General features: G+C 41.3%; 1 protein-coding gene across 4 annotated transcripts in view; it reads right to left on the reverse strand.

Moving 5' to 3' along the window:
* Nucleotides 1-26,160, reverse strand: part of LOC127377904 (potassium voltage-gated channel subfamily D member 3-like) — a 94,078-nt gene that overhangs the window by 14,548 nt on the left and 53,370 nt on the right. For all 4 annotated transcript variants that reach the window (XM_051426217.1, XM_051426218.1, XM_051426215.1 and 1 more), the window contains one exon: nucleotides 5,422-5,590. In XM_051426217.1, coding sequence (XP_051282177.1) covers nucleotides 5,422-5,590 — 169 coding nt within the window. The remainder of the gene's footprint in view (nucleotides 1-5,421; nucleotides 5,591-26,160) is intronic.

A 26,160-nucleotide genomic window follows, 5' to 3' on the forward strand; every position in this document is an offset into this window, starting at 1 on the left:
GCTGCATTTGTCTTTGTGGAGTATATTTTTTGTTGAAAAATGATATAGAAAAAATGGGTTTGTGTGTTGCATATTTCAAGCTACAGATAATGACTGTTTTGTCACAAAGACACTCTGTTAAATATAAATAAAACATTAGCTGCTAAAACAGGCAGACTTTTCTGTATTCTTATCATAAATCTCTTGTTTTTCTGTGAGGTGTGCTCCTATGAGTGCTTCAAGTCTGATCCACTAAACCCTCTTAAAAGTTATACATATGAAATTTAGAATACATTTAATAAATTAATCTATTAATATAGCAGCAAACAACCATTTTCTATGTAAAGATATATTGGAGTCATGGTGTCCTGAGCAGACAAAGACGTCACACTCCCTTTCCCCGTGTTGCTATCACAGCTTTTCTCTGGTTTGTTTACATAGCCAGTCTGCTCCGTGTGCAGCTGAGTAGAGCAACTGAAACTGCAGTTTTTCTCATCTATGTTTGTGAATTAAGGATTTATTTTGACCAAAGCAGAGTTTGTATTTGTTGGACCAGTGGAAAGACTACCAAAGACTGATTTGGTGAGTTTTTATTTTGTTTCTGTCCACTATGAGAAAGTTATGATATACAAGGTAAAATTGCAGTTTTAGTCTCTGGAGTGGTTAAACCGATGGTCTATCCCTATAGGGATGCTTGTTTTCAGACGTTTAACATAACAATCTCAGTATGGCAAAAACAAGCACTTTTAGTGGATGTACTTTGACGGGGGCATTTGTCCCAGAGGATTAACATTACGTATATATAGAAGAATAGAGAATATTTTCTCATATAACTTTGCAAATTAAGAGTTTATTTCGACCAAACCATTGTTTTGGTCTGAGATGGTGCTCTAGTGTGCAATCCAGTGGTCAGTGAACTGCTCTGTCTGATGCCAAAATATTCCAATAAAATCACAAAATCTAAAAAAACCTCTAAGTACGTTGGGGAGTTATGATTATGATGATATGGTGAACAGAATATTAATTTTGCATTAAGATGTAGATTTTTAGTAGATTTTAGTATCATATTTGAACTCCAGATTCAAGATTGATGCATTTTGTTTCTTTAGTAAACAAGGAGATTCTCTGTACATGACGCATAACATAGGTCTGGACCATGCTTGAATTTCATTCTTAAATCACTCATATGCGCCACTTAAGAATGAATCTCTTTTTGTTGCAGTTTGCATGTATATACCTAAGTGTCAGGCTAAAAGTGGTTATTTAAGAAAGAAGATCCAGGAGAATACCATAGGCACTTTTTAATCCTTCTGTATCACTTGCCCTTTGTAATTCTCCATTTAAATCTTGCCCTCTTTCAGGGGTACAATTGAGAATTTGTAATTAGGCCTACCTGAGGATATTATTACCTTTATGCAAATAAGCTCTGAGGAGCAACTAAAGAGTAACCCCTGCAGATTGGACTCTTTGTTTCAGATCACTTTATGGAATCATGTGTAAAGATAAGGGAGGACTTAAACTCAGTGTTCAATTCATTGTAGAACAAAAGTAGCGACACTGAAGACTATGGGGAGGCCAAATAGAGAATATCTGTCTGTGTCCCACCTGTGTGTTCCTCCTATGCCACACAGCAACTGGTGGCATCCTCATGTATCTTTCCTTTGTGCAGTGAGATAGATCAGGGGCTGCCTTTCTACCACCACCCAGATGGATGGCTAATTGTAATGGGAGCCCAGAACAGCTAACAATTAGACCTGAATGAAGATGGATGTGAATGGGGGGTAGCAAGGGAGGGGAAAAGCATGTAAGGAGAGAAAAAGGGGGAAAAGAGAGGTGGCTTGTAAATGCTGAGGGATGTTGTACTTCCTCTCCTCAATAATTCCCTCTTGCTTTCCTCGTCTCTGGTCTCCCCTCATCAGTTAACTACTGTGAAAGGCAATCTTGACTGGCTATCCTATTTTACTCTCAGTTAAACATAGCCTTATTCTAAGAAATGATCTGAGGAAGAATGGATTTTCTGTGAAATATAACCATGTGCCAGTAATAAATGCTGAACAAATGACGTTTAGCTATGGTAAATGACCAGTGACACTTGCTAAATGGTTGTCTTGATGGCTGAAAAGGTCATATGTCATTAAGGTTATGGAGCATTGAAGAACACATGTTATGTAGATGGTAGTAATGGGGTATTGAGGGATATAGCATGCCTGAGTAATTCATGGCTCGGGTGAGGCAATAAAAGATCGCAGCTGTCATTAGCAGGGAAAGAGTGGACCATACAATGGTAATGACTCTATCATACACTCTCTACACTGATCTTTTATAGTGTGAGAGACTGACAACCTAGAGTCAAAGAACATGAAATTAATGTGATGGAACATGTAATGAGATGATCACGCCAGCAAAAGTTATAAAAGGCAGTGAAATCTATTGCAGTTGCTACAAAGCCATGCTAGTAGCTCTCTGAGGCTGCACTGAGGCCCGCAGTGCTTTGAGCTAAATGCTAACGTGAGCATGGTCATACAGTCACAATAACAATGCTAACATGCAGATGTTTAGCAGGTTCGATGTTTACTAATTTTTAATTTAATTTTAGTTTAGCCTGAAAGTATGCTGTTGGTAGTACCATTTGCTAAGTAGCACTAAACACAAAGTACAGCTGAGGCTGATGGGAATGTTCATGGGTATAATATAATGCAATATATGTGCCAAATTACATGGCAATCCATCCAATAGTTGTCAAGATATTTCACTCTGAACTACAAATGTGAAACTACCGGTGGTGCTAGTGGAAAGGTCATCAGGATTTGTCCTCTTGGAACCTTGAATGTTAGAACAATCCATCCAATATCTGTTAAGATATTTCAGTCTGGACCAAAGGCGAAGACAGACAGACATTGCCATCCATGTTGCTAGCATGGCTCAAAAGAGTTGCAAGGTGAAATACTCTTTTAATGAAACCAGATAATCTCCACAGCATTTAGCACCAAAGCTAGCACAATATGTAATTCAAGACACACTCCACTGGTCTTAAGCACACAAGCTTAGATGCTAAGCAACACTTAATCCTGTGGGCTAATTAAAGACAGAGATGGTACACAGATTGCATCTCCTAAATGCTCTAAAATATCACATTTGCAAACCTATCATCATACTTGGCAGTCAGACCTTGATTTTCCGTACTAATAACGCTCTTAAGGATCAAGGCATCCAGGTGTAATATTATTATGAAGGTAATGTTAAGGCGTTTGAGTCATGATGTTATGAAATAGAAAACATATCCGTTGGATGTATGGGTGCTTGAGCAAATCGCTGACCTCACCACAGGCAAGCCAGGGAGGCATTTGAGTGCTCGAGGGAATCATTTAGCACTGGTTAATGACGACAGCACCGTCACGCTACACTGGTCAGTTGGTGGGTACTTCTTGGAGGTGTCGGCGTCTGGTACCGAGTGGTGTTTGGGACACTGCACCACACTGCGGCTCAGTGGAGAACACACAGGAAGGTGGAATAGACCAAGGGCAGGGCCTTAACTGACAGGAAGTACGGAGGACGCACACACACACACACACACACACACACACACACACACACACACACACACACACACACACACACACACACACACACACACACGGACAAACACACACACACACACACACACACACACACACTTAAACAGATGCACATACATACACAAGCAGATAGACAGACGCACACCTTCCTTCCAGCCAGCACCTCATCTGGGTGATGGTTATTTCAGGAAAGAACACAGCATTAGGACACACATTGCCTCCAGCTCTCCCCCCTTTCTACTCTCCCCCTTCCTCCCCTGCTCCCTCCTTCCCTCTGGCTTTCCTCGTCACCTCTCCTCTCTCTCTTCTGCGTCAACACTATACATCTCATCGGTTCCAACCGGTTTTCAATCTAGATAATTTCCCCCAACCTTCCGACCCTTGTTTCCGTCTCCTCTGTGTGTCTTTTCCTCCCCGCACACTTGGCTGCGTACACCGGAGTCTTGCTTGGCAGACAAGGTTACAGTTAGTTAAGACTGGGCAGCGGTCAGGCCACGGTCAAACTGCAGGACTTTAAACCGATTTAAACTACAACCAGAGAGCATGTGCCGAGATGGATAGCAGTAATCACAGAGATGGTGAGACATAGAGTAGTTTGGGGAGGGGAGTTGAGTAAGAATAAGGGAGGAGGAGAAGAAATAAGAAAATGGAGTGAAAAAAGACTTGCAAGGAGAGGTGTGAACGAGAGTGATGAGAGAGAGGAATGGACTCTGAAAATATGTGTCAGTGTGTGCACGTCTGCCAGCTCAACTACAAACACACTATCTCTCTCAGGAGAACAAAAACTGTCAGGCTTGCCCTCAAACTATGATTACCAGTCCAGTTCTGTATGTGCGCCAGCTGATGCTGCTACCCAGATTGGCTCATGGACACAACACAACATGATTCTTTAAAGGTCTAACGGCTGGGCTATTTACCCAAAGGAAGATAGGATCTTTAAATCTTCCGCAGTTTAAACACAAGTTTTTCGCCTGTGTGGGTTTTTATTGCTATACTTACAAGGAGAGCAAATACAAGGATAACATCTCCACACAAGCACAGACCAACAAAGAAAACCATGTGAAGAAGGGAAATTGTTGATTTTTGCTTCGTTGAAGGGCTATTTCAGGATTATGCCTTGGGTTTTTAACTAGGTTTGGGGGAATTAATAACATTTAGGTTGTGAAAATGTTGGTAGTTTACATAGTAATAAGAGTTTTTTACTGAGCAGCAAGCTTATTTCATTTTTCTCCATGACATTAAATATTCGCAAGACTAAATTGACAGCCATCAAATAACCCAGGGTCTGAGAATAGAAATATCTCTTGTGAAATAACAAAAACTATTTTAACTTTGACTGAAATGTTTGATTTCATGTAAGACCCCATCGCTTATTGTCACAATCTAATTAGAAAGAAGTTACAAAAATCCCTATATTGAAAAAATCTAGATCTCATGGTGAATTTCCTTACTTTGGGCAGGAGCTGCCTCTTGATTCCACTGGGAATTGAGATACACTAGGCTAACCTAGCTAATTACATTCCCAGCTGCACACAGAGACATTGTAGGAAAGGTACCAGTATTATCTGAAAAATAAATGATTCATATTTATGCAGAGCAAAGGGAAAACTGGAAGGTCAGAGTTTAGATATTCATGTTAAGGGAAAAGGTCCATTAAGGTATGGTGATATTCACTGAATATGTATCACACACTGCTGTTAATGTGAATGTAAGTCAATGTACATTATACACACATCATCATTAGTCTTAGGGATGACCTGACCCCTGTGGAGTCCTCTCCTCCGGGGAGAGACACGTCAAAGCTCCCCTCTGGGCTGGAGGTCCAACCCTCTGGGTACCAGTTGAAGGGAAATAAAACTGTGTTCACCTGTACCTTCTGCGCCCGCCGTTTGTCTGCTCTCTGGTTCTGGTGATAGATGCGGCTAAAGTTGGACACGATGACAGGGACAGGCAGGGCAATTACCAGCACCCCACTCAGAGAGCAGATTGAGCCGAAGATCTTCCCTGCAATCGTCTTTGGAACCATGTCTCCATACCTGTGAGAGGTGACAAGGAGAAAGAGAGAATAAATTTAGTGAAACATCTTATTATGCATTTAATAAAAATTTGTCTGTGGTAGCTCAACCTCTTAGTCATTGGAGGTCATTCACATCACGCAGGCGGGCAGACACCCCCCCCCCCCCACACACACACTTGCTGTCCATTTCACTTGCGCAAGGCTTTCATTTTTCTTTTTATTCTTCTGCTTGCTGTATGTGTCTATACCCACTAGAATAAAGCTTGACCTGCCAACTCTATCCCACCCCAAGGGAGAAAGAGACTCCCACCAAACCTCCTATGTCACTGAATGGCACAGTAAAGTCCACTGACTCATTCACTGAGAGCAGATACTATTAACCTTTAGAGAAGAGACAGAGGAGGACACGTGAATGCCGGAGACATTTCCCAAAAGTCATTTAGCTCAATTCAATCTGAAATATTTGCAAGTCAAAAGCAATCTCGTCTTGAGTTCAAAGACAGACAACACAATTACAATAACTATATTAAACCCCCGTCTTTTTTTTCTCCAAAGGAAGAAGCCACACTGCCCGAAATCAACAGTGGAAGGAAAAGAAGACAGAGGAGAAGAAATTCAAAAGCTAAAAGAGCAGGACTTAAGTTGGAAAAACAACCTTTATTTCTAATGGTGTTCATTTCTTATTCACAAGTAAAAAGTGCAGGTAATTTGTTCTTGTTTTCCAGCTAAACAAGAAGTTCTATCGAATTTATTGGAACTGACTCCAAGTCTGACTACAAATAAACCTTAAACAAAAAGCCTTTAAGCTTCCAGCTTGATTGTGGAAAGATTTATACGTCTGCAAGCTAGCATTTTGAACACTGATCTTTTGCCCTTCATAGTGAGTTGTACAAACAAACAATGTAATTCACAATTAAAATAATTTAGCCTCAAGAATTACCTTCTTAGTAAACATTTTCCTTTGTATTCATCAAATTAATTAATTAACAGCCTCATTGTGGCCAGTATACTCACGATGTAGCTTATTTTTTAGCTGTAAGTTGTTATTGCCAATCATAGTTAAGTTTACATCTCTACAATTGAAAGTTCTACAAAATATCCCCATCTCAAACTGTAAAATTACAGAGAAGCACATAACGTGTGCATATTACAGATTCTCTTGGGTAAACAGAGAAATTAGATAATGATCCATGGGCACACTCATCTGTGAACATGTCTGCAAATTTGCAGTTTGGTTGGCGCTGAGTCGTTGGAAGGAAAAGTCGCGGCAGAAGCAAAGCCAGAAAGACAGCAACAAAATGTTGCAAGGGGAATATGCCTCTTCTCCATCTTGTCACACTAACCCCGAAAGCAATGTGACGTGTCAGAAGCAGTGGAAATTGAGAGATATAGTTGTGTGAGTGAGCTGCAGTGTGAATAAACCACAGATATGTGGGATTACAGAGAGGTTACACATAATTGGAATCAAACACATATACTACTAACAACACATTCAAACAGCGGGACACTGTATGCCAAGTGCAGAGTTTTGCATATACATCAGTTGTCTTAAGTACTTGCACTTTACTTGAGTATTCTAATTCTATGCTACTTTACTCTACTCCACTGCATTTATTTGGCAGCCATACTTACTAGTTCATTTACAGATGATCATTTTAAAACCCCATAATGAGCATATAAAATGAAATACATTGTTATACAATGAATTAAACCACCCAAAAGTGTATAAAATTGATAAAATTACCAGCTACAACAGTCAGCTACAACATTAAAATGCTGCTTACATGTTAATGAATCTGTACTGATAATCCAACAGTATAATGTAACACTGACAAAGACCATTTCCCCTGCATAAGAGTGAGTGAGAATTAGTACTTTCATACATTTTGCTGATAAAATGTATATACTTCTACTTATATCGTGAGGTGATTCTTTAGTGTGTGAGTAGAAAATATGATAAACACTTCTCGGAATGATGCAATACAACCCAACAGCACCATAAACTACATCATTAGGATTTATTGTGAGACTGTTGTATTAGACTGCATTGGTTTTAGCTTGGAAAACCACATGTACCGTTCAATCGCCCAATGGTTTTTGTGTAATTCTTCCCAAGAAATCCCTCTTTTCCACCAATATTTCATCAGCACTGTAAGCAATTGTGTCGCAGATGGACACATTTTCACATGGATACTAACAACACACAGATAAAATACCATTTGGCATTGGTCCCCTGATGCATCTGTATATGTATATTAAAAGGGCCTTGCAACTATTACTGGTGCCAAGAACATTTGACTATAACGACTCTTATACATATGTGTGCACATTCTCACACATATACCAGTCTGTACATGTTGAGTTGTAAATATTACTATATTTAAAAACAGAAATATTCATAAATGTCTCCTGCTGTGTTACTCTCTGTCTTCTTTGAGCAGCATGCTTCATAGCAAGTTAACAAAATGAGGGTGAGGCCATTTGTGTAGTAACGACTTTAAACAGCTAGAAGGGGCGCCCGGTTAGCTCAGTCGGTAGAGCTGGCGACCCATATACGGAGTTGCTGCAGCGGCCCAGGTTTGAATCCAACCTGTGGCCCTTTGCTGCGTGTCGTCTCCTCTCTCTCCACCAACCTTCCCTGTCTCTATCAATAAAGCTAAAAAAAAAAAAACAGCTAGAAGAACCATATCAATACTTTAAATGTTCTCCCAAGTCATATCTAGAAACATGTTTCTATATATCACTCATCAAATTCATTCACTTTGACAGATCACAGAGAATAACGCTGGTTGTTATTTGAGGACTTGGCAAACAGTACCCCAGAGGCTCTCCATAAATGAACAATAATCTGCTTAAGAAGCTCATGATAGTTGTTTTATAATCTAATGAAGCACTTCTGTCACAGTCTGTTGGAGATAGCAAAACTGCAGGATGGTGACACACAAGCACACTCATAAACCACAAAAACACACAAAAAACCCATTCAGTTCATTTTGGTGAAGGATATGAAACAAGAGATGAAACCTCATACTCATTAGTCACAAATTTCGGCAAAAACAAGCCGAATATGAAGCCATTTAAGTGGAGGGTGGTTTTTCGGAATCAACAAAGTAAAGCACTGCCCACACACAGTGAACCGCTGGTCCATAGCCATAACTGAGAGTATACTTACAGAGAACATTCATCGTCCCTTCCAAGAACTTTAATGGCCTTTCTACCCAAATTAGGCAATAACAATCCCATCAGTGATACAGAGGCCCTATCACTACAAAACATTTCATCTCCTCCCCTCTTCAGAAGATGTTTCCATTAGGAGGAATGAAAAGCTAATCATATTCATCTGCAAGCCTTCTTTAATGGGATCCTATCAGATTGCCTGATAGAGGCCCTTCTCTCCTAATACTACAGTCAATTTGCCGCTCCCATTTAGTCAAGCTGGCCTGTCTCTGATGATACCATCTCTGCGCCATTATACATGGCACAGAGATAAAGCTCAGCTTGCACACATTAAAGAAAGAGAAAGCTGTAATAAGTGGTGTGAGCGTGTGCATGTGTGTGTGCGTGTGTGCTTGCATATGATAAGCAAGGTTAGTTGTGATTTCCTCCCCTCCTGCCTTGGTGGATGCTGGGGCCATTTCTGACTCTGCAAGACTTCATTGAAGGTGGGGGACGGAGGTGGAGGTAAATGTCTCAGAAAGGAAGAAAATGGATAAGCAGTGAAAGATAGTATACTGGAGGGAGAGATATCTTCTCAGCAGATGCAGATGCAGTGCACCCAGATTTTTTTTTCTCCACCTCAGCCCTCAAGCTCCCTCTCATACCACATTTTCACAAGTGCACAAACACACATAATTATGAGTCTGCTGTATATTATACGTGTGTCCTCATATACAAACAAATATAAGGTGAATGCACACCCCCCCACACACACAGGTCAGGCGGGCAGGCCAGTCCTCGGTCAGGGTTGTCACATCCCATCGTAGGAGGGCTGGGTCTCTGCGGGTTATATTAATAAATTCTAGGAAGGATATATGGAGGGTTATTGAGTGGGACGGAGTGCTCTTGTGAAGGTATGCGTGATGGATGGGCTTATCAGAGATGGTCTGAGGGCAGATAGACAAACAGATTTGTGATGATGGCAGGTCATGTCATGTCAGGTCAGGAAAGCACAACTCATCCCCTTAAATACCTGCTGATGAAACCAGCCAGCACACAAGTATAATACAAAATAACAAATATGAAAGTGGCCATAATCATGCAAACATTGTTTATACAAGTTATATAAATAAATGTTTTGTAAAATATTTGATTCTTTTTTTTCATTTTATTGTGCAGGTGCACTAAAACCCAACTACATAATAAGCTTGAGATAAACTGATCAGAGAGTCACAAAGTAAATATTTATTGCTGGAATTGGTTTTCACTTTGTGGATCATAAATTGCTTTTATGTATGTGCTGTAAGATCATAATGACATTTTTATTGATTTGTTCAAGACACTAGTGAGAGAGAGAGCAAGAGAGAGGAGAGAGAGAGAGAGAGAGAGAGAGAGAGAGAGAGCGAGAGAGAGAGAGAGTGTGAGAGAAAGAGAGGAAAGACAGAGACTTATGAAGTGTTGAGGGTTGGGTTTCCATTTACAGAACAAATCCCGTGTGATTCCTCTGCAATTTTCCTCAGTTCCCTTCAGATATAGGCTAAGTGATTTTGTTTGGACCACAAGCCCTTGCGGTAGATTGATACCCTAGAGGACTGAAATCACCTTCTGGAGGAGGCAGTGCATTCAGTGAGTGGCTTTGTGCATCTACTGTATGTGTGACATGTAGTTCGCATGTGTGTGCCTGTTTGTGTAGGTCAGTGGGGTAAACCTACATTGACAGCAACACATGAGAATGAGAGGAAATTATTCTAAAAAGAATGTCCATGTTAAGCAAGTGAGAGATCAAACACCCACAAAAAATATGAGTTAAACGTCATTTAATTATTTGGGGATTAGCGTCTGAGACTCTTTGACAAGCGGACAGGGACAGGGGTTGAATCCCTAACTCTGCAGCTTATGAACAATCACCCTACACGCTGAACCACAGCCAATGTTGATGCCATCCACCCTCCAGAAAAGCAAGAATTTGATCACATTCGCTCCCAAAAGAGACTAAATCCAGTGTCTTTTTGCTTAAAGGAAATTACTGAGGAAGCTGGGACCTTTCAGCACCATGGACAGCTAATATACCTTCTGTCTGTAGCGCCTGCTCACACATAAATTCGACCTCACACTGCCTAAAAACCAACATCTGTCTGCACCACAGTCTTCAACTGCACGTACATTACTTTTACATGTCGTACATTTCTAATCAGCTTCCTACTGTGAGTGATGGAACCCCACAAAAACACACAATTTTCTGCCAAAGTGAGACAGTTTTAGTTATTTCAGAAGAGAGAAAGGTGATGTCATGTACTTGTATGCACCACTCAGGATTTAAATCAGACTCTGATGACAGTTGGTGAGTAGTGTGACAGTGAGCCACTGTCAATTAAATCAGTTATACTTTTAATAAATCATATGTAAAGGTGTGTTTTTTACTTTGATAGAAAAATATGTAACAAAGCAGGAAAACAACAGGATGGGTGATACAGTTGAAATATCAATATACTGTATTAGGATTTGGCAAATTTATGTCACATATTTGCTTGGAATTACTAATTCAGAAAACATAATTCTGTAAAATGAGAATTTCATCATTATATTATGTCTTCACCAAAGGTTTATAAGTGATATAATGAATCTCCCAGCTGTAGTAAAACCGATATAACATGTCAGCGCTGCTCCAGACTCTAAAATATGACATTCAATATGGTCATAATGCAGACCTATTCCCACTAAAACATCAAATGCCACAGTATTGATTAAAAAATCTAAAAAGTCATTTCAGAGTATTCATCAATTCATATTCACAGTTGCGCTCCACTATGAAAAATACATGTGTAACAACAGTGGCTAAAAATAATGATGCCTCATAAAAATATTCATAAGTAGTAGTACAGTTCCATTCTCATTGGGCAACCTGTCACAGCCCAATGAGCTCTTTTGGACTCGGCAGAGTGAAAGATTGTCTCTCCAGGCTTCTAACCCTCAACCATCCATCCGTCTGTACTCTCATCTGACATTTCATGGCCACTCACTCAGATGGAAGTAACTCTGATGACACATGCCTCTTCAGGGATGGGACAGCCATCCATAATCACCCCCCACAAATGTCACAGCGGGAAAGCAAGAAATAAGTAGGTGGAGTAACAACAGGTAGGGAGACGAATGGAGCAAAAGAGGAAGAAGCAAGAGCTCAAGAAAAAGATAACATTAGAGAACAGCAGAGAGAGAAATGACTCGACAGAAACAGATCAAGATTCAGATAGTGTCAATGCTAATACGCAGAGGGTCTGATGTGTTTGGTTAAATGCGCCTCAAACGATGTCTTAATATGGATTAAATCAGATACAAAGGAGCTATAATAATCTCAGCACTCCCTTAAGACAGCTCAACACAGACATGAACTCTGATTGTGATCCTGATTCGTGGTGCTCGACTAAGACTTAACTCAGAGAAACAGATTGCTGAACAAGTGTGCTTATTAAGAAAGTCAAGAAGGTTCAAAAATAGTTATTTTATCAGAGGACGAGGATGTGTGCATTTAGAGAGTACTGCTTCATGATCGTTAGTAGAAAAGGAAGCTCCAAGATGTGAAGTTGTTATTAAATGCCGCATCACAGAAGGAGTTATATTGCAGGAAAATAACTATATTTTAACTATACTATATAGTATATTTTTTTATTACCTGCAATTTGACGCAAAGAAATCTATTTGGGACAAAAACCCCAAATTGCAACTGACTGGACACAACACCCTGCCATGCACCAATCAAAGAACATCTTCAGAAGCCAAAGCTAAAGGGAAAAAAAATCACGAATGTTGCTTTCATAGCGAGAATGTCATTAAGTATAGTATACCACCCCTGTGTGTGAAGAACTGCTCTTTGAATGGCACGTTAACAACCTTGCTTTTAAACAACTCCACAATAAAAGCCTGGGTATCGTGAAAGGTAGGAACAATGCCAACAGCTGAAATATAAAACCTGATCCGTGAGCTTCTCTTATGGCTCCTCCAACACATTTACTGTCATTCACCTCCACGTAATGCTTCCATTAAACACCTCTTATCATCTACAACAGGAAATGGCTAAAGTAACCTATTGTGTTCATTGTACTGTAGGTGGGTCATCAGAGCCTGTGAGATAATGTAAGGCTGAAATGAACCATTGTATTGCTGTAATATTAAGGACTTACCTTTTGCATTGACTATGTGTATATAACTGCATTATAAAAATGCTTTGGCAGCATTTATGCTCCAATTCAAATTGCTCACATATGAATTCATATGTGGGACATTTCATATGTGGGGGATTAAATTAAAATTGCAATATCTGCATAGCTATTTATGAACCAGCTAAATGATTATGCACCATGGACGTGTTTTACCTTAGAAAGGTGCTTTTGTTTGTATGTATGCTATTTGTGCTTGCTGCTGGTGCACTGCTGTGTTCCCTTTTATAGAGAATACAACAAATAACCATCTGTGCCTGACAGTAATAGGATTATTGCAACAAAATGTCACTTTAGCTAGATTGCCCTTTTACATCAGAATAATCAATCTCTTCACATACATGCCACATTGTAATGGTCAGGGTTTCCTTTTTCATTCACACACACGACTGCAACTGCAAGACTATGGCGAAATACATTTTCTGAGCCTCCCAGGGTGCAGTGAGAGGCAGGCATATAGGCTATTTCCTCATTTACATTTGTCAAGTGATGAGAGGGGAATGGGAGAAAGAAACACATAGATAAGTTGATAAAAGGAAGGGCATTACTCTCACACCGCACTGCACACAGAGGAAAGGTCATTACCATCAGTCACTTCACAACCAATCTTACTGTGAATCACACTGAGGGATTGCCACCATTTCTCTGTAACACACACTCAGTTTGCTGCATTATGACTTGGTAGTGCACTAAGTTTGACACATTGCAGAGTCTTATCATCACATTGACTTCTAACAGCTTTGTTTAATTTACATATTGATTTACCACCGCCAAAGAGAATACTTTTGATTTTGATTGGCCAGGAGGTCACCATCACTGTGCTAATTCAATACACTATGGGCTTTGGCCATTACATAACAATGGCTTCCTAATTGAATACAATATGGTGGTATATAATATAGGTATTAGTGTACAATCATCTGAATATAGTAACTGTTGTTTTTTCGTTACCTTAGAATGAGCTGTTTTTAGCTAAGGATGCTGTGGGTCACCTTCCATGGAATCTGCCATGTTGAATCATCATGTCTCTAATGTAGCCCAGAACGGACAAACCAAACACTGGCTAGGGCCTTTCACGTTTTTTGTGGGTTATGGGGCCACCAAAAACAGAGCTAAAGGAGAGTGAACAGAGGACTTGCGTTCATCAGGTGTTCAGAAACATGACTCCAAATGAATGCTAATGTTGCTAGGTATTTGCTGGATGCATCAACAGGCAACAAGTTTACCATATCAACTTAAAGGGTGTGTTTACAGCTTGTTTCTACTGTGCTTTGTTAATGCAGGGTTAAGGTCACTATAACACTCAAGCAACTGGTGATTATAGCTTCCACGCTCCACTGGTGCTCCATCCAATGCTCAAATGTGGTTTTTCATGCTCCAGCAACTAATGGCAGTGATTGAAAAACACAAATTCAAGCTTCTAAACATCTCTTCAGAAACTTCCATGTGATGTTATAGATGCTGTTTTCTAGAAGAGCCCCATTAAGCAGTGTGAGTACACTTACTTGCCAGGAAGTCAGTGAATAATAGCCAGGGACCCTGCTACAAGCTTTGCTCATTTGTGCGTGAGCATGTGTGTATGAGTGTGTACGCCTGTGTACGTGTATGCGTCTGTCTTTGTAATTAGCGATTACCAGGCTGCTATCAACAGAATGCTTCAGTGAATCCACTTCCAAGAGTAACCAGGAAGTGCAAACACAATTACCAGAAGAAGAGAGGGAGCATAACAACATTTAAATATGAATTACATCTGAGATGGGACAAGTCCCCAAAGCTTGCTCTACTGACTGCTTGCATACTGCCTAATTCACAGAAAATAGCAGTGCCATTAACACACTGCTGCATCTGCCTGTGTGCTATGTTCATATGGTAATTTTAAATACATGTGAGCATGGTTATGTACACACTCCTTATAATAGGCATGTCTCTACAAGTGCTGAAAAACTTTCAAGCCCTGGAGGGCTGATACGAGTGGATGTATGGATAAAACCAGTAATGGCTGTTGGTAATTGAAACAGGAACCCATCTATCTCTTGAGCTTGGGTACATTGAGCAGTGTGTCGGTGTGGCAGGGGAGAGGAAAAGAGAGGTTTAGGAGCTGGGGCACAATAACCTTGATATGTGGTTCAATTAAGCTGCTAATGAGAACTAACTGCGCTGAGTTTGAAACATGAATCTCTGGAGAAATGTTTGAATTCTGAAATTGATCTCTCTTGTTGGATGCAAGATAAAAACAAAATAGAGTTCAGGCATAAACACAACAAGTATTTCGCTTAGGAATCAAGTGGACAAGGCAGCTACAACCTACACAACTCCAGTGTTTTATGTCTCCAATAGTGTGTGACATTACAGTCAGCAGTGTAAGAAGAGAGGTGAGGGGAGAACAAAAAGGAATGAGACAGCAATTACAATGTCAGCCACAGAATTAAAGCCCCCAAAAATATATTGGAAGCTTGATTATGACAGATATATCTAACTGCACTGAAATTTAAGTACATACATGTCTCACAGGCCACATATTCACGCTAGTGGTATGGCTTCAAGGTCTGTTGAATGTTGTTCAGACATTCAGGGTACCCCGGAGGATAAGTCCTGATGACTTGGTGATACCCTGACAATGATGTTCACATTGTTGTTTTTAAGTAAAATGTCCATTGGATGGGGTGAAATTGGGTGAATGTGTCACATATACCTCAGGATGAATTGTATTAACTTTGGTGAACCATGTGAACCTTTAGCTCAAAGCACAGCAGTGCCAAAGTACAACATCACATATCTGCTAGTATGAATGTAGATTTGTAGTCTTGTTTTTATATTTCACCTTCCTTTTTTAAAAATAAAATTTTGTTACTATTTACATCAATCTATTCTTCAGCTGTTTCGGTTTCATTTTTTAAAACGTTTGTTCACCCGTACATACAGTATCTTTGCAACCACAACTCTGAAATAACCTAATTTAAGAGCTCCTTCACCAAAAAAGTTTGTTTATTATATGTTTGTGTAAACAGCAATAAAAATAAGTATCCACCAGATATATCTTAGGTTTACTGTGAGATATATTACACATGCTATATTGGTATTGACCTACAAAAAAGTCCAGTATAGGCTGTGCTCCAGTGAGAATAGAAACTCTTCTTTCCTTCTTTCTATTCATTTGCTTGTGTGTACGCAAGTGTATGTTGGTCAAAGCTGCTATCTGGACAGAGAAGTAACTCGAACCATTTCATGACATAAATTATGAAGCTGGATAAATGATATAGGATATATGATACAGGACTGTCTGGCCTAATTATTTGCTTTAGATTCCAAACACAGGCAGCACTATTAAGAGGCTAGAGGCTGTGCACCGCCCATGCAAACATATTGTATTCTATTGCATTAAATTTTAGTTTGAAAAAATAATGAGGCTTTTTTCCGAAGCTTTCAACCTTTTCCCCATGCTTAATTTGACTTAAAACTGACGTTATATAGAAACAGACTTGAATGGCCATTATTATCTGTCGGCAGGTCCACATTATCATCATTAATATATATAGCATGTCTAAAATTAGCATTATAAAGTGTCATTATTGCACTGTGCTTATTCGATCTATCCTATCTGGTTTTTCTTGGTTAACACATGTCCCCAGTTCATTCAAGCTCTTCCATGTCCTCTCTGTGGTTGACCCCTGCTGGAACTGATGTTCAGAGATGAAAAGGAGCAGGGCTGTGTGGAAAGATAAGGCTGGGACTGAGAGAAGAGAGTAAGAGAAAGGTCAGAGCCTGGAAGTTCAGGGGTCATCTCCACTCTGCAGTGAGCCCACGGTCATAACAGCAAGGTGACCGGCTGGCTGTTCCCAGTACAGATTTCACACAGGGATCAAAGAGAAGAAGGAACAGACAGAGAAGAGAAAAAAAATACATTAAAGGAAGAAGGAGAGAGGGAAATGCAAATGTGTAGTGTAGTGAGGAGGAAACAAAGGAGAGGGGGCACTGCTGTGGGATTTGAGGGTGACCCCGGCAAAGACCGACACCAAATGAAGCAGAGGGAGGAGAGATAAATTGATAGAAAAGGGGAAAGAGAACAGTAAAGCACATTTCAAGATGTCAGATCTACTTTGCCTCGCATTCAGGTCACAGTGATTGCATTTGTTTAACTTGGCCAGACCATTTCCTCCTGTCTGGATTTGTGTTTGTGTGGCTTAGGTATGTGTTCGTGAAACAGAGTGAGCGCATGCATGTTTGTGTGCGCTTGCAGTCCCCATATATAATGACTGTCTCTTTGAGACAGTTTTCTTTTCTTCTTTCTTCACTCCCTGATTCAGTTCTCCACTAGGGAGCTACTGCTAGATTTTTACAGCTCAATTCAGTGTCAGCATGTCAATAAGTAACCAAATATGCCAACAAACTCAATATAAGAAACCCTCAAAGGCCTCAGTGGTGCAGCAGGTCTAGAATGATTGACTTGAATAAAATATTGAACTATTGAACTTTTCCCCAAAAGGAGTTGGAAATTAATTAAGCTCTGATTTGCCGTTCCTGCCTGCGCTCCCATGTGACTCCAGGTGAAGCCATTTTCCATTCTATACATCTTGTAGCTTGCGGACTGCTGATTAAATGGTTGCCTATCCAATTAATTAAAACAGATCCATAAAAACTAAGTGGTGTGAGAGGAAGGAAAATAGGGTAATTGTGCACATGAGGGCTTATGTATGTGTCTCAGGAAAATATTTAAATATTATCAGATTTTTTTTAACATTTTGGTGAGCCTCATCCAAAAAAATACTTTCTCATTCATCCTTTCAATACCAAACTGCCTCTTATTTTCAGTTCTTTGATGTTGCCTGTTGTCATGGGGACCTCTGGAGTGTTACAACGCTGAGCAGCATACAGAGTGCCATGTCACTGCGGTTAAAAGGGTTACATTAACATCAGCGGCAGGTTACATTAGAGCGGGGCTATATTACCCATTAGTGGTAGCAAAACACATTTGTGGTAGCAAGGCCAGCACGGTTAGCATTTAGCACTAATCTAACATACCAGGGGTGAACACTCAGCCCATTTGGTTTAAGTGTAATTCATACTCAACTAGTTTCTGAGAGCCACAACTTTAGAGGCACTTTCCTTTTTGGTGCCATACAGCTTTAAAGTACACATTACTAGGTTAAAAAGATAGCAAAAATATATTTCACTTCACACAACAGAAAAATATCCAACAAGGGTCGATCTCACTCCATCACTGAAAGTGAATTCAGGGGAGAGCAGGAGTTGATACACACAATTTGCTGCTCATCCTCCTTGAATCAAAGATGTCTCTGTCAGATTGTTTATCTGTGGCCAAGAATATTGGTTCGCTGCGGGCTGAGCTTATCACACACTGCTTTACGCTGCCTGACTTATTGACTGCGAACATGACCAACATGGCTCTTCTCATCAGTGTCCGGCACACTGGCAGCATCGACTTTACTGATCTATGACCAAGTCTGATGGTGAGGCAGTCAATGCAGCTAACTAGAGCTGGCTGGTGCCTCTAAATCCGCTTTAGGCTGGTCAATGTGCTGTCCAGTCAGAGTGCAGATAACAACATGTCATCTCAACTTGACATGTCTATCCATGAAAAGTGAACAGGGTAAGACCGAACCTAGTGAGTGTTGGCTGAGATGGGCAGCATCCAAAATTATGTTATACATCTTAAATGAAAAAATCAAAAGAGCGTATAAGGAGCAATATTCCCTCAAACCAACCATGGCAGTAGTTAATAACAACAGTCAGGCTGTCAGCATGGGTCAGTGTTTGTGGATGGAGGTGCTGTCTGGATGTGTGTATTAGTGGAGAAAAGTAGGCTGCAGGAGAAACTAGGGCATCACTGAGGCTCAGGAGAGGTGTCTCCAGCCCAGCCTCCTGTCCTATTTCACTGCCTGGCGAGACTGGCATGTGTGTTTGTTGTGTGCGTGTGTGTGTGTGATTCAACAGAGGGAGCACCCTGGGCAGTCATGGGAAAGCTTTAGGCACAGGAGGCAGAAAGATAACAGGTGAGCTCCAGGGAGGCTACCTGTGGGAGAGAGGAGGCCTTGTGACAGGCCTCTTTGCTGGGGTGGAATGGATGTGCAGAAGCCCCCAGGGCATAGACCAAATGTCAGACAGTCTGTGCACACACACACACACACACACACACTGGAAAACTGCTCTGAGCTTTATTGGAATTTGTCACCTGTGTGTGTGTGTATGTGCATGCTCCAACTGGGCAGATGACTCACAACAGGAAAGAGACCCGAACAAGGCAGCACAGACAGGTGGGGGAAGTGTGCATGTAGGTGTTTTTGTTTGGCTGTGTGGGTGCAAGAAATAAGCTGTCGAGTGTCACCGTAAATATATGCTGTACAGTTTCACAAGTATGCACTATACAGCACAGCACATACTGTGCTCCCACACCCACACATAAACCCACCCACCCACATGCAATGTTTACTGTACTATGACATATTATTTATCTACCAGTCCCTGCTCTCCAGTCCTCTGGAGCTTTCCAACACATCACTAATTCATCCCTGGCATTTCCCCCTGCTAAACAAGGCCAGCCTTTGAACTGACATGCTGGCCCTTTAGTGCTGGGCCAAGTTACATCCCAGCTCCTTCTGTAAGCCTATATCCTGGCAGGCTTTATCCCACACTGCAACTCAACCCTTCAATGACCAGCCCTCGTTATCAAATCAGAATGGAAATGTAGGTTAATGTGTGAATTGTGCACAGCTATTTGATCTTTGACCGTGCCGTTGCAGCACTGTTGTCGGCAGCACGTAGTCAGGTGGGTGTGGGTGCAGTGTCGAGTTGCCAGGTTAGGTTTTGATGGGAGAATTAGCTGGTCATGTATCCTGACATGTAATGAGGACTAGGTTTGTGTTACAGCAACTGTGTAACAGCAACTGTGGATACAGCACACTGCAGACTTAACTAATACAAAGTCAGAGCAGGAACTATAACAACTGTTGATGAGTCATTCTACATGGAAATACATAAAGAAGTACTAGAACTAACCAGATAATTATAAACCTCCTGGAAAAAGTCATCCAAAAAAATAACATGAAACACTTAGAGAGCTCTTGATCAATTGCCTGTCAAAGCACTGACCAGATCATCAGGTGCAGCCTTCTGATGTAGTATGGCACGGACAGGGTGCTTGAGCTGACCTACTCTTACATTTCATGTATTGATTCTGTCTGACTGTGTCTTGACTGATCTGGGAGTGAGCGAGAGAGCAGTGGGTGGCTGGGTGGGTGGAGTGTAGGAAAGAGGGAAGGCTACAGGGAGGCGCTATACAATTTGAATTTCAGAGGTCAGTTTTTCCTCAAGGTCAAACAAAATAACCTTCAAAAGACATGAGGACAGCTTGTTGATATGCACTATAAGCCAATTAGTAACCATGGTGACGAATGAAGGATGAAGGCATGCTGTCTTCTTCAACACAAATACGCTTTCAAATCAGGCATTATACCTACTTACACATTATGTAAATATGACAGAAGCATGCATGCAGGCACTTGTATGCATGCAAACATATTATATGTGCATCACACACACACACACACACACACACACACACACACACACACACACACACACACACACACACACACACACACACACACACACTTACTAACAGGAGCCTGAGGATGATTTAAAAGCTTCTGTGTTGTCAGATGAGAAGGATGGAAGATCGGGGAATCCAGGCATCATAAATCACTTCCATCACACATATGTGCTAATGCCACTCAAACTAATGCATCAGACAGCCATCTCTAATGCAGCAGATAGCCAATCTATAAGGTTGCATGCAACTTCCCTCCCCTCTGACTTCCTTCCACACATGTGCACACATGTACAAACCACATTCATAAATGCACTTTGAAGCACTTTAAAGTGATGACATTAACTTAACTTTAAGAAATTAACTTTTTCATGGCTTCCTTATTCCTCACAGCATCCAAAAGCATCAGTCAATAAAACAAAATTACACCGTAAAGTCCCTCAGGCTAACCAGACTTGTTAGCAAAGATATGGATTGTGAGGAGACTCTGAATCATGGTGTTCATGGCAATTCTATCTGTGAGGTTTAAAAAAGACATAAGAAAAGCCATCAACACTAATTGCATGCTTAAACATCAAACCTCTCATAAATATTAAAACACTCTATTAACTATGAGAGAAGACATATTTGATTCAAAAAATAAATAATGTAGAATGTTTGTCAGCTTATTATGAAAAACAAAAAAAGAGGCAATCTCCACAGTGGGCTTCAATAGATGACTTATTTAGTCTCTTGCTCTCTTGATCACCTCTTAACTGGCTCTATGTCCACTTAAAGGGATTGCATTAACCTCTGCCACTCTCTGTGGGCAGATGAGCTGCTCCCTCACCCTCCCTTTAAGACATGCTCTGTATTAAACTCTTCCTTCTTTGGCTGGGATCCCTGTCTGGCTACTATCCAGACAAGCACACACACACACTTAGAAAGCCAGACATAGTCCGGCCTGTTCTTGTACAGTATATCACTATATAGGATCTGACACTTCTCTGTGACTATGCTTTGTTGAAGGCATTTTGCCATGTAACACTTTTTTCGAGGCATACCTTTGATACTGCTAATGTGATATAGGTGTGGACTGTAGGTTAAGAGCAAAGAAAGAGAAAGGGGTGCTTGTACACTCCAGAAACAATACACATGCTTGTGTCATGTACAGTATGTATCATACAGAACCTGCTGTGTTACAATAAAACAGCAGCACTTTCTTGGAAATGCCGCTTACCTACAGTGCATGTCTTGCTCTGTTTCCCTTCAAAAGGCTAGACTGACATACATTTGCACCATCCTCTTACACCTGCAATAATTCTGCAGGCATAACATATGCTGATAGAGACATGTGTACACATACCCAGCTTCTTTTAATTTCCTCATCCATGTCTCTCTGGTATTCTCTCACGCTAGCTCAAGTCTTCCCAGAAGAATTTACATCTCTCAGCCCACCTGTATCTAAAGTTTGTGCAGATTGCCTGACAGCCGGCGTGCCTAGTCCTCTCTACCGCTTGCTCTGCCCTGCTCTCTGCCCTCTCCAGCTGGCTGTTCTAGCCTTCTGGCCCCTCATTGCCGTCTCTGCACCCAAGCAGCTGGTGTGCCAGCCAATCTCTGCCCTCTTCCCAGCCCCCTCTCGCCTTGACCAGCTTGGAATGAACACATCTCTTTCCTCTAAATCTGGTGTTCTTCCTGTTTTCCTCTATCTCTTTACCTTCCATCTATCTGCCTATCTGTCCAGACAGATGTGTGTTCTCCACAGAGAGGTCATGAAACTTAAGAAAAAGAAGCTGAAGAAGCTTTGGAGGAGGCAGTGAATGTGTGCACAGGGATATAACATGCAAATAAATATTGGCTAATGAAGTTGAAGGAAAACAAACGAGAAAAGAAAGTATCTCTATGTGGAGACAACAGCATTCTCAAGAACAAACATCACTATGCCCCCAACCTTAAATATAGGCAAAACATCCACATCCAACATCTTGAACCCTCCCAGAGGAGAGAGTCAGCCTCTTGCACAAATGAAACCCTCATCAACACTAATATGGATAGCAGAGAGGGAAAACAGCATCATATTTATAGTGCTGTTAATGGTTGCAGCAGCAGGCCTGCTCCCTCTGTGTTAGCACATGCACAGTGGCAGAGAAAGATGCACTAACTCTTGAAAGTGTGTATACACCAGGCAGCAACACATACTTGCTGCTTATGCATATTTGCAGATCCAGGCAGTCTTAGTCTCAGTCTCACTCAGTTCTCTCTCTCTCTCTCTCTCTCTCTCTCTGTCTCTTTCTCTCTCTCTCACATACACGCGTGCACCCACACGCAGGCACGCACGCACACACACACGCACACACACACAATGCTAAAGTACAGTTAGACTGTCATGGCCTGACATTCCTTCCACTGAGCTGTGTATGTTGTGTCCAATCGCTCTGTCAAAACATTTCAACACTGCTGGGGAAGGAATATACAACTCCAAGACCTGAGTGTGCAAGGTCTATCCCACACACACACACACACACACACACACACACACACACACACACACACACACACACACACACACACACACACACACACACACACACACACACACACACACACACACACACACACACTTCCAGCCACAAAAGTCAGATACACATCACTGCTGTCTGCCTCTGGAAATGTGTCTGTCCGAAGACAAATAAAAACTATAAGAGGAGGAAAACACATTAAATCTGCTGCTGCAGTACGACTGTGTCTCTATACTGAGGGAACTAAGAGCAGCAGGGAACCATTGAACCACTGAATGTAACCTCTATTTTGTGATACTACTCTATACTCACTGCTCTGTCTGTGCATAGTGTTCAGTGGATGCCTGCCAGCCAATGCTAAGGGCCATACTTGTGAACCATAAGAGAGAAGAGATTTCTGAAGAGATTTTCAGCTAACCTAAGGGGACCCTTATCAAATAAATTATTTCTCACTTTCCACTTACTGAATGTTCTGCTAACTAATTGGTGTCAACAGAGAGCAAAATATTCATTTAAAAAACTGTTTTTTAGTGCGCTCTCCTGAGCAAGCAAAATTGTTTAAGACAGATTACTTGAGAAATAGAAGTAGTCCCTTCGTGGACACTTTATTATTTTTACCGATGAACTCTCTCCGGAGAGTTTTCTATTTAATATTTAAATTAAGATATTACGGTTACTGTCTCTGTAAAGAAATTTGTCAAAGACAGTGTAATTCCATAGCGGCATATGCCCAACGAATCCCCCAGTGTTTGTAACAATGTGCAGGGCAACCTATTAATTTGGTCACCAGCTTCAAAACAACCAACTTACAGGGTTATGGAAAAAGTACAGATGAACACTCCATTCTACTCAGTAAACATTTGGAGTTGAGCTGAAAGCTTTTCCATTTCAGAGATCGCTAGTCTGCAAGAGAGCAGCGTGAACATATGAGTGTTTAACTGTGCATGACTATTATCTCACTTCCATATTAGCCTGTCTTATAATTTGATGTGATTGAAGCAGAATGCTTCCTGCTCCTACCTTGTGTATGTGTTTAGAGTGTGTATATGTGTGCGTGCATGTACTGTATGCACAGCGGCATGTGCAAGGATGTATGTGTGTAAGCCTGGAGCACAGAAGCAGCCTTTGGCCAAATACTCAAGCTTAAATACTCAATTTAGGTTAACGTCTTTTCTAACTGGCTGGGGGCTGATCTAGGAGGCCTTGCCTTAGCTCTGTAATTAGCATTCTTTTTATATACAGTACACACAAGGTAAACACTTGCTTTCTCTAACATTGCATCTCTAAATGAAGGCTTGTGCTAAAGATGACAGGACTGATATTTCAGCTTATGTCAAATTGGGTTTTACTCCGATGGCAAAACATGCCTGAAAAAAGAACAGGGGCTCACGGTAGAGATGGTCAAAAGCACGTTATGCTCTGGAGTCAAACTTTGCACACTGACCTTTACAAGAGCCAAATTAGATGTAACACTTCATTCTATTCAAAACATTAACCTTAGCCAAAACATGGCAGGTACTTTTCCTGTCATTCAACCAATACACTGCAAGTGAGCACAAAAGTCTACCTTCCCCCTTCCCCAGCTTGTAACCTAATGACCATGTCTGCTTGAGACTGATTTTTCGGAGAGGCAAACTCCATGTACATGTAAACAAAACCTGCCAAACAGGCATAAGGACACAAATAGACTGAAAAAACATCAGTGAGGGCTGCGTTGGGCTAACCACAGGCTGTCTGTGTGGCTGATCCTCCATTGTTTAGTTCCACACAATTACATTCACAATAACCCAGAGCCCCTCATGTCCCTCGCAGCCAAAAGCTGTGTTCCATTACACAACATTCAAGCCCTGTTCCAAAACACCCATAATTGGCTGAAATGTAATCAACTTACTGAGACCATTTAAGTTTGTTTAAAATTAGCAAGAGGTGTGAGCTTAAACTAGCTAAAACTCACCAGCCTCAAAGCTGTGTGTACGTGGAGCCCCGAGCCAGCTGCTAACACACCAGAATCGGATAAAAGAAAGCAGAAGTCTGGGAGGTGATGGCACTAGTGAGCCATACCAGACCTTTCTGTCCTCTCTCCTTACTGCCAGTAAGGGGACCTTGGACTTTCACGCTCTGACAAACACAATTAATTGGGGCAAAATGTAGTGCCCTTGGGGCTCCAATGACTCCTGGCTCATTTAATCTGTTCTGCCTTCAACCTGTATCCCCCTCCAGCATGGTTTTAGGCGATGACTGGCTTGAGGCTGTGGTGGCCATACCGTCTTTCAGCTGAGTCTTTTGTAGGCTGAGAAGACACATAAACTAGAGATTTATTTTTTTACTCCCACAGGGCTATTTAAGAAAGCTGATATTTTTCCTGGTTCTGGGAAGAAATGAGAAGAAACAAAGATGACTTGTGAAAGAAAGAGAGATTAAATGGAGAGGGACAGGAAGCTGAAGCGACTGGATACCCTTGCACGAACATTAGAATGAATCTTCGTGAAACGCTAATCAAGACAAAAAGGGAACTGCAGAGGGAGGTGCAAAAAGGACAAAGAGTACAGAACAAATAAGAAAGTCTAAGCAGAAAATAATATATAAAACACAAGGGGAAAATACAAAATGAAATGACATAGCAAGACTGAATGTAAGCAAAACTGAAAAACGCAACGCAGCAAGAAAGGGAGCATTTACACGGCGAGAAGGCACTAAAAGACAGAGCTGAGGAGCTAAATTCAGCATGCAGGGCGAGCTCCAGTGAGCCAGAGAGAGTGAGTGTTTAAACAAGTGTTGTGACTCCTACACGGCCCACGCTGCATATCGAACCACATCAGTATACCACAGAACAGGTCTAGCGGGTCATCAGCAGTAACAGCAGCGGCAGCTGAGAATAGCCTTGTAAGGCTTTGCCGAGTGTCAGCCTGCTTAGACTCCAAAAGCAGCAGGCACTGGCTGGCTGCAGAGCAACAGTGTGGTGTTTCATGTGGAGCTCAAGGGACTGATGGGAGGTATGTGTAGGGTGTATGTAGGCTAGTAGCGGCAGAGTGAACATAAACAGACAAAGCAGGAAATTAAGGAGGAGGAAACACAATAACATCAAAAGGAGGAGATGCATGGTGCTGCAGGGAAATGCGCAAACACACAACAATGAACATGCAGCATTATCATGACA

The sequence above is a fragment of the Dicentrarchus labrax genome, unplaced genomic scaffold (assembly GCF_905237075.1).
Source record: "Dicentrarchus labrax unplaced genomic scaffold, dlabrax2021, whole genome shotgun sequence".
NCBI classification, from domain to species: Eukaryota; Metazoa; Chordata; class Actinopteri; family Moronidae; genus Dicentrarchus; species Dicentrarchus labrax.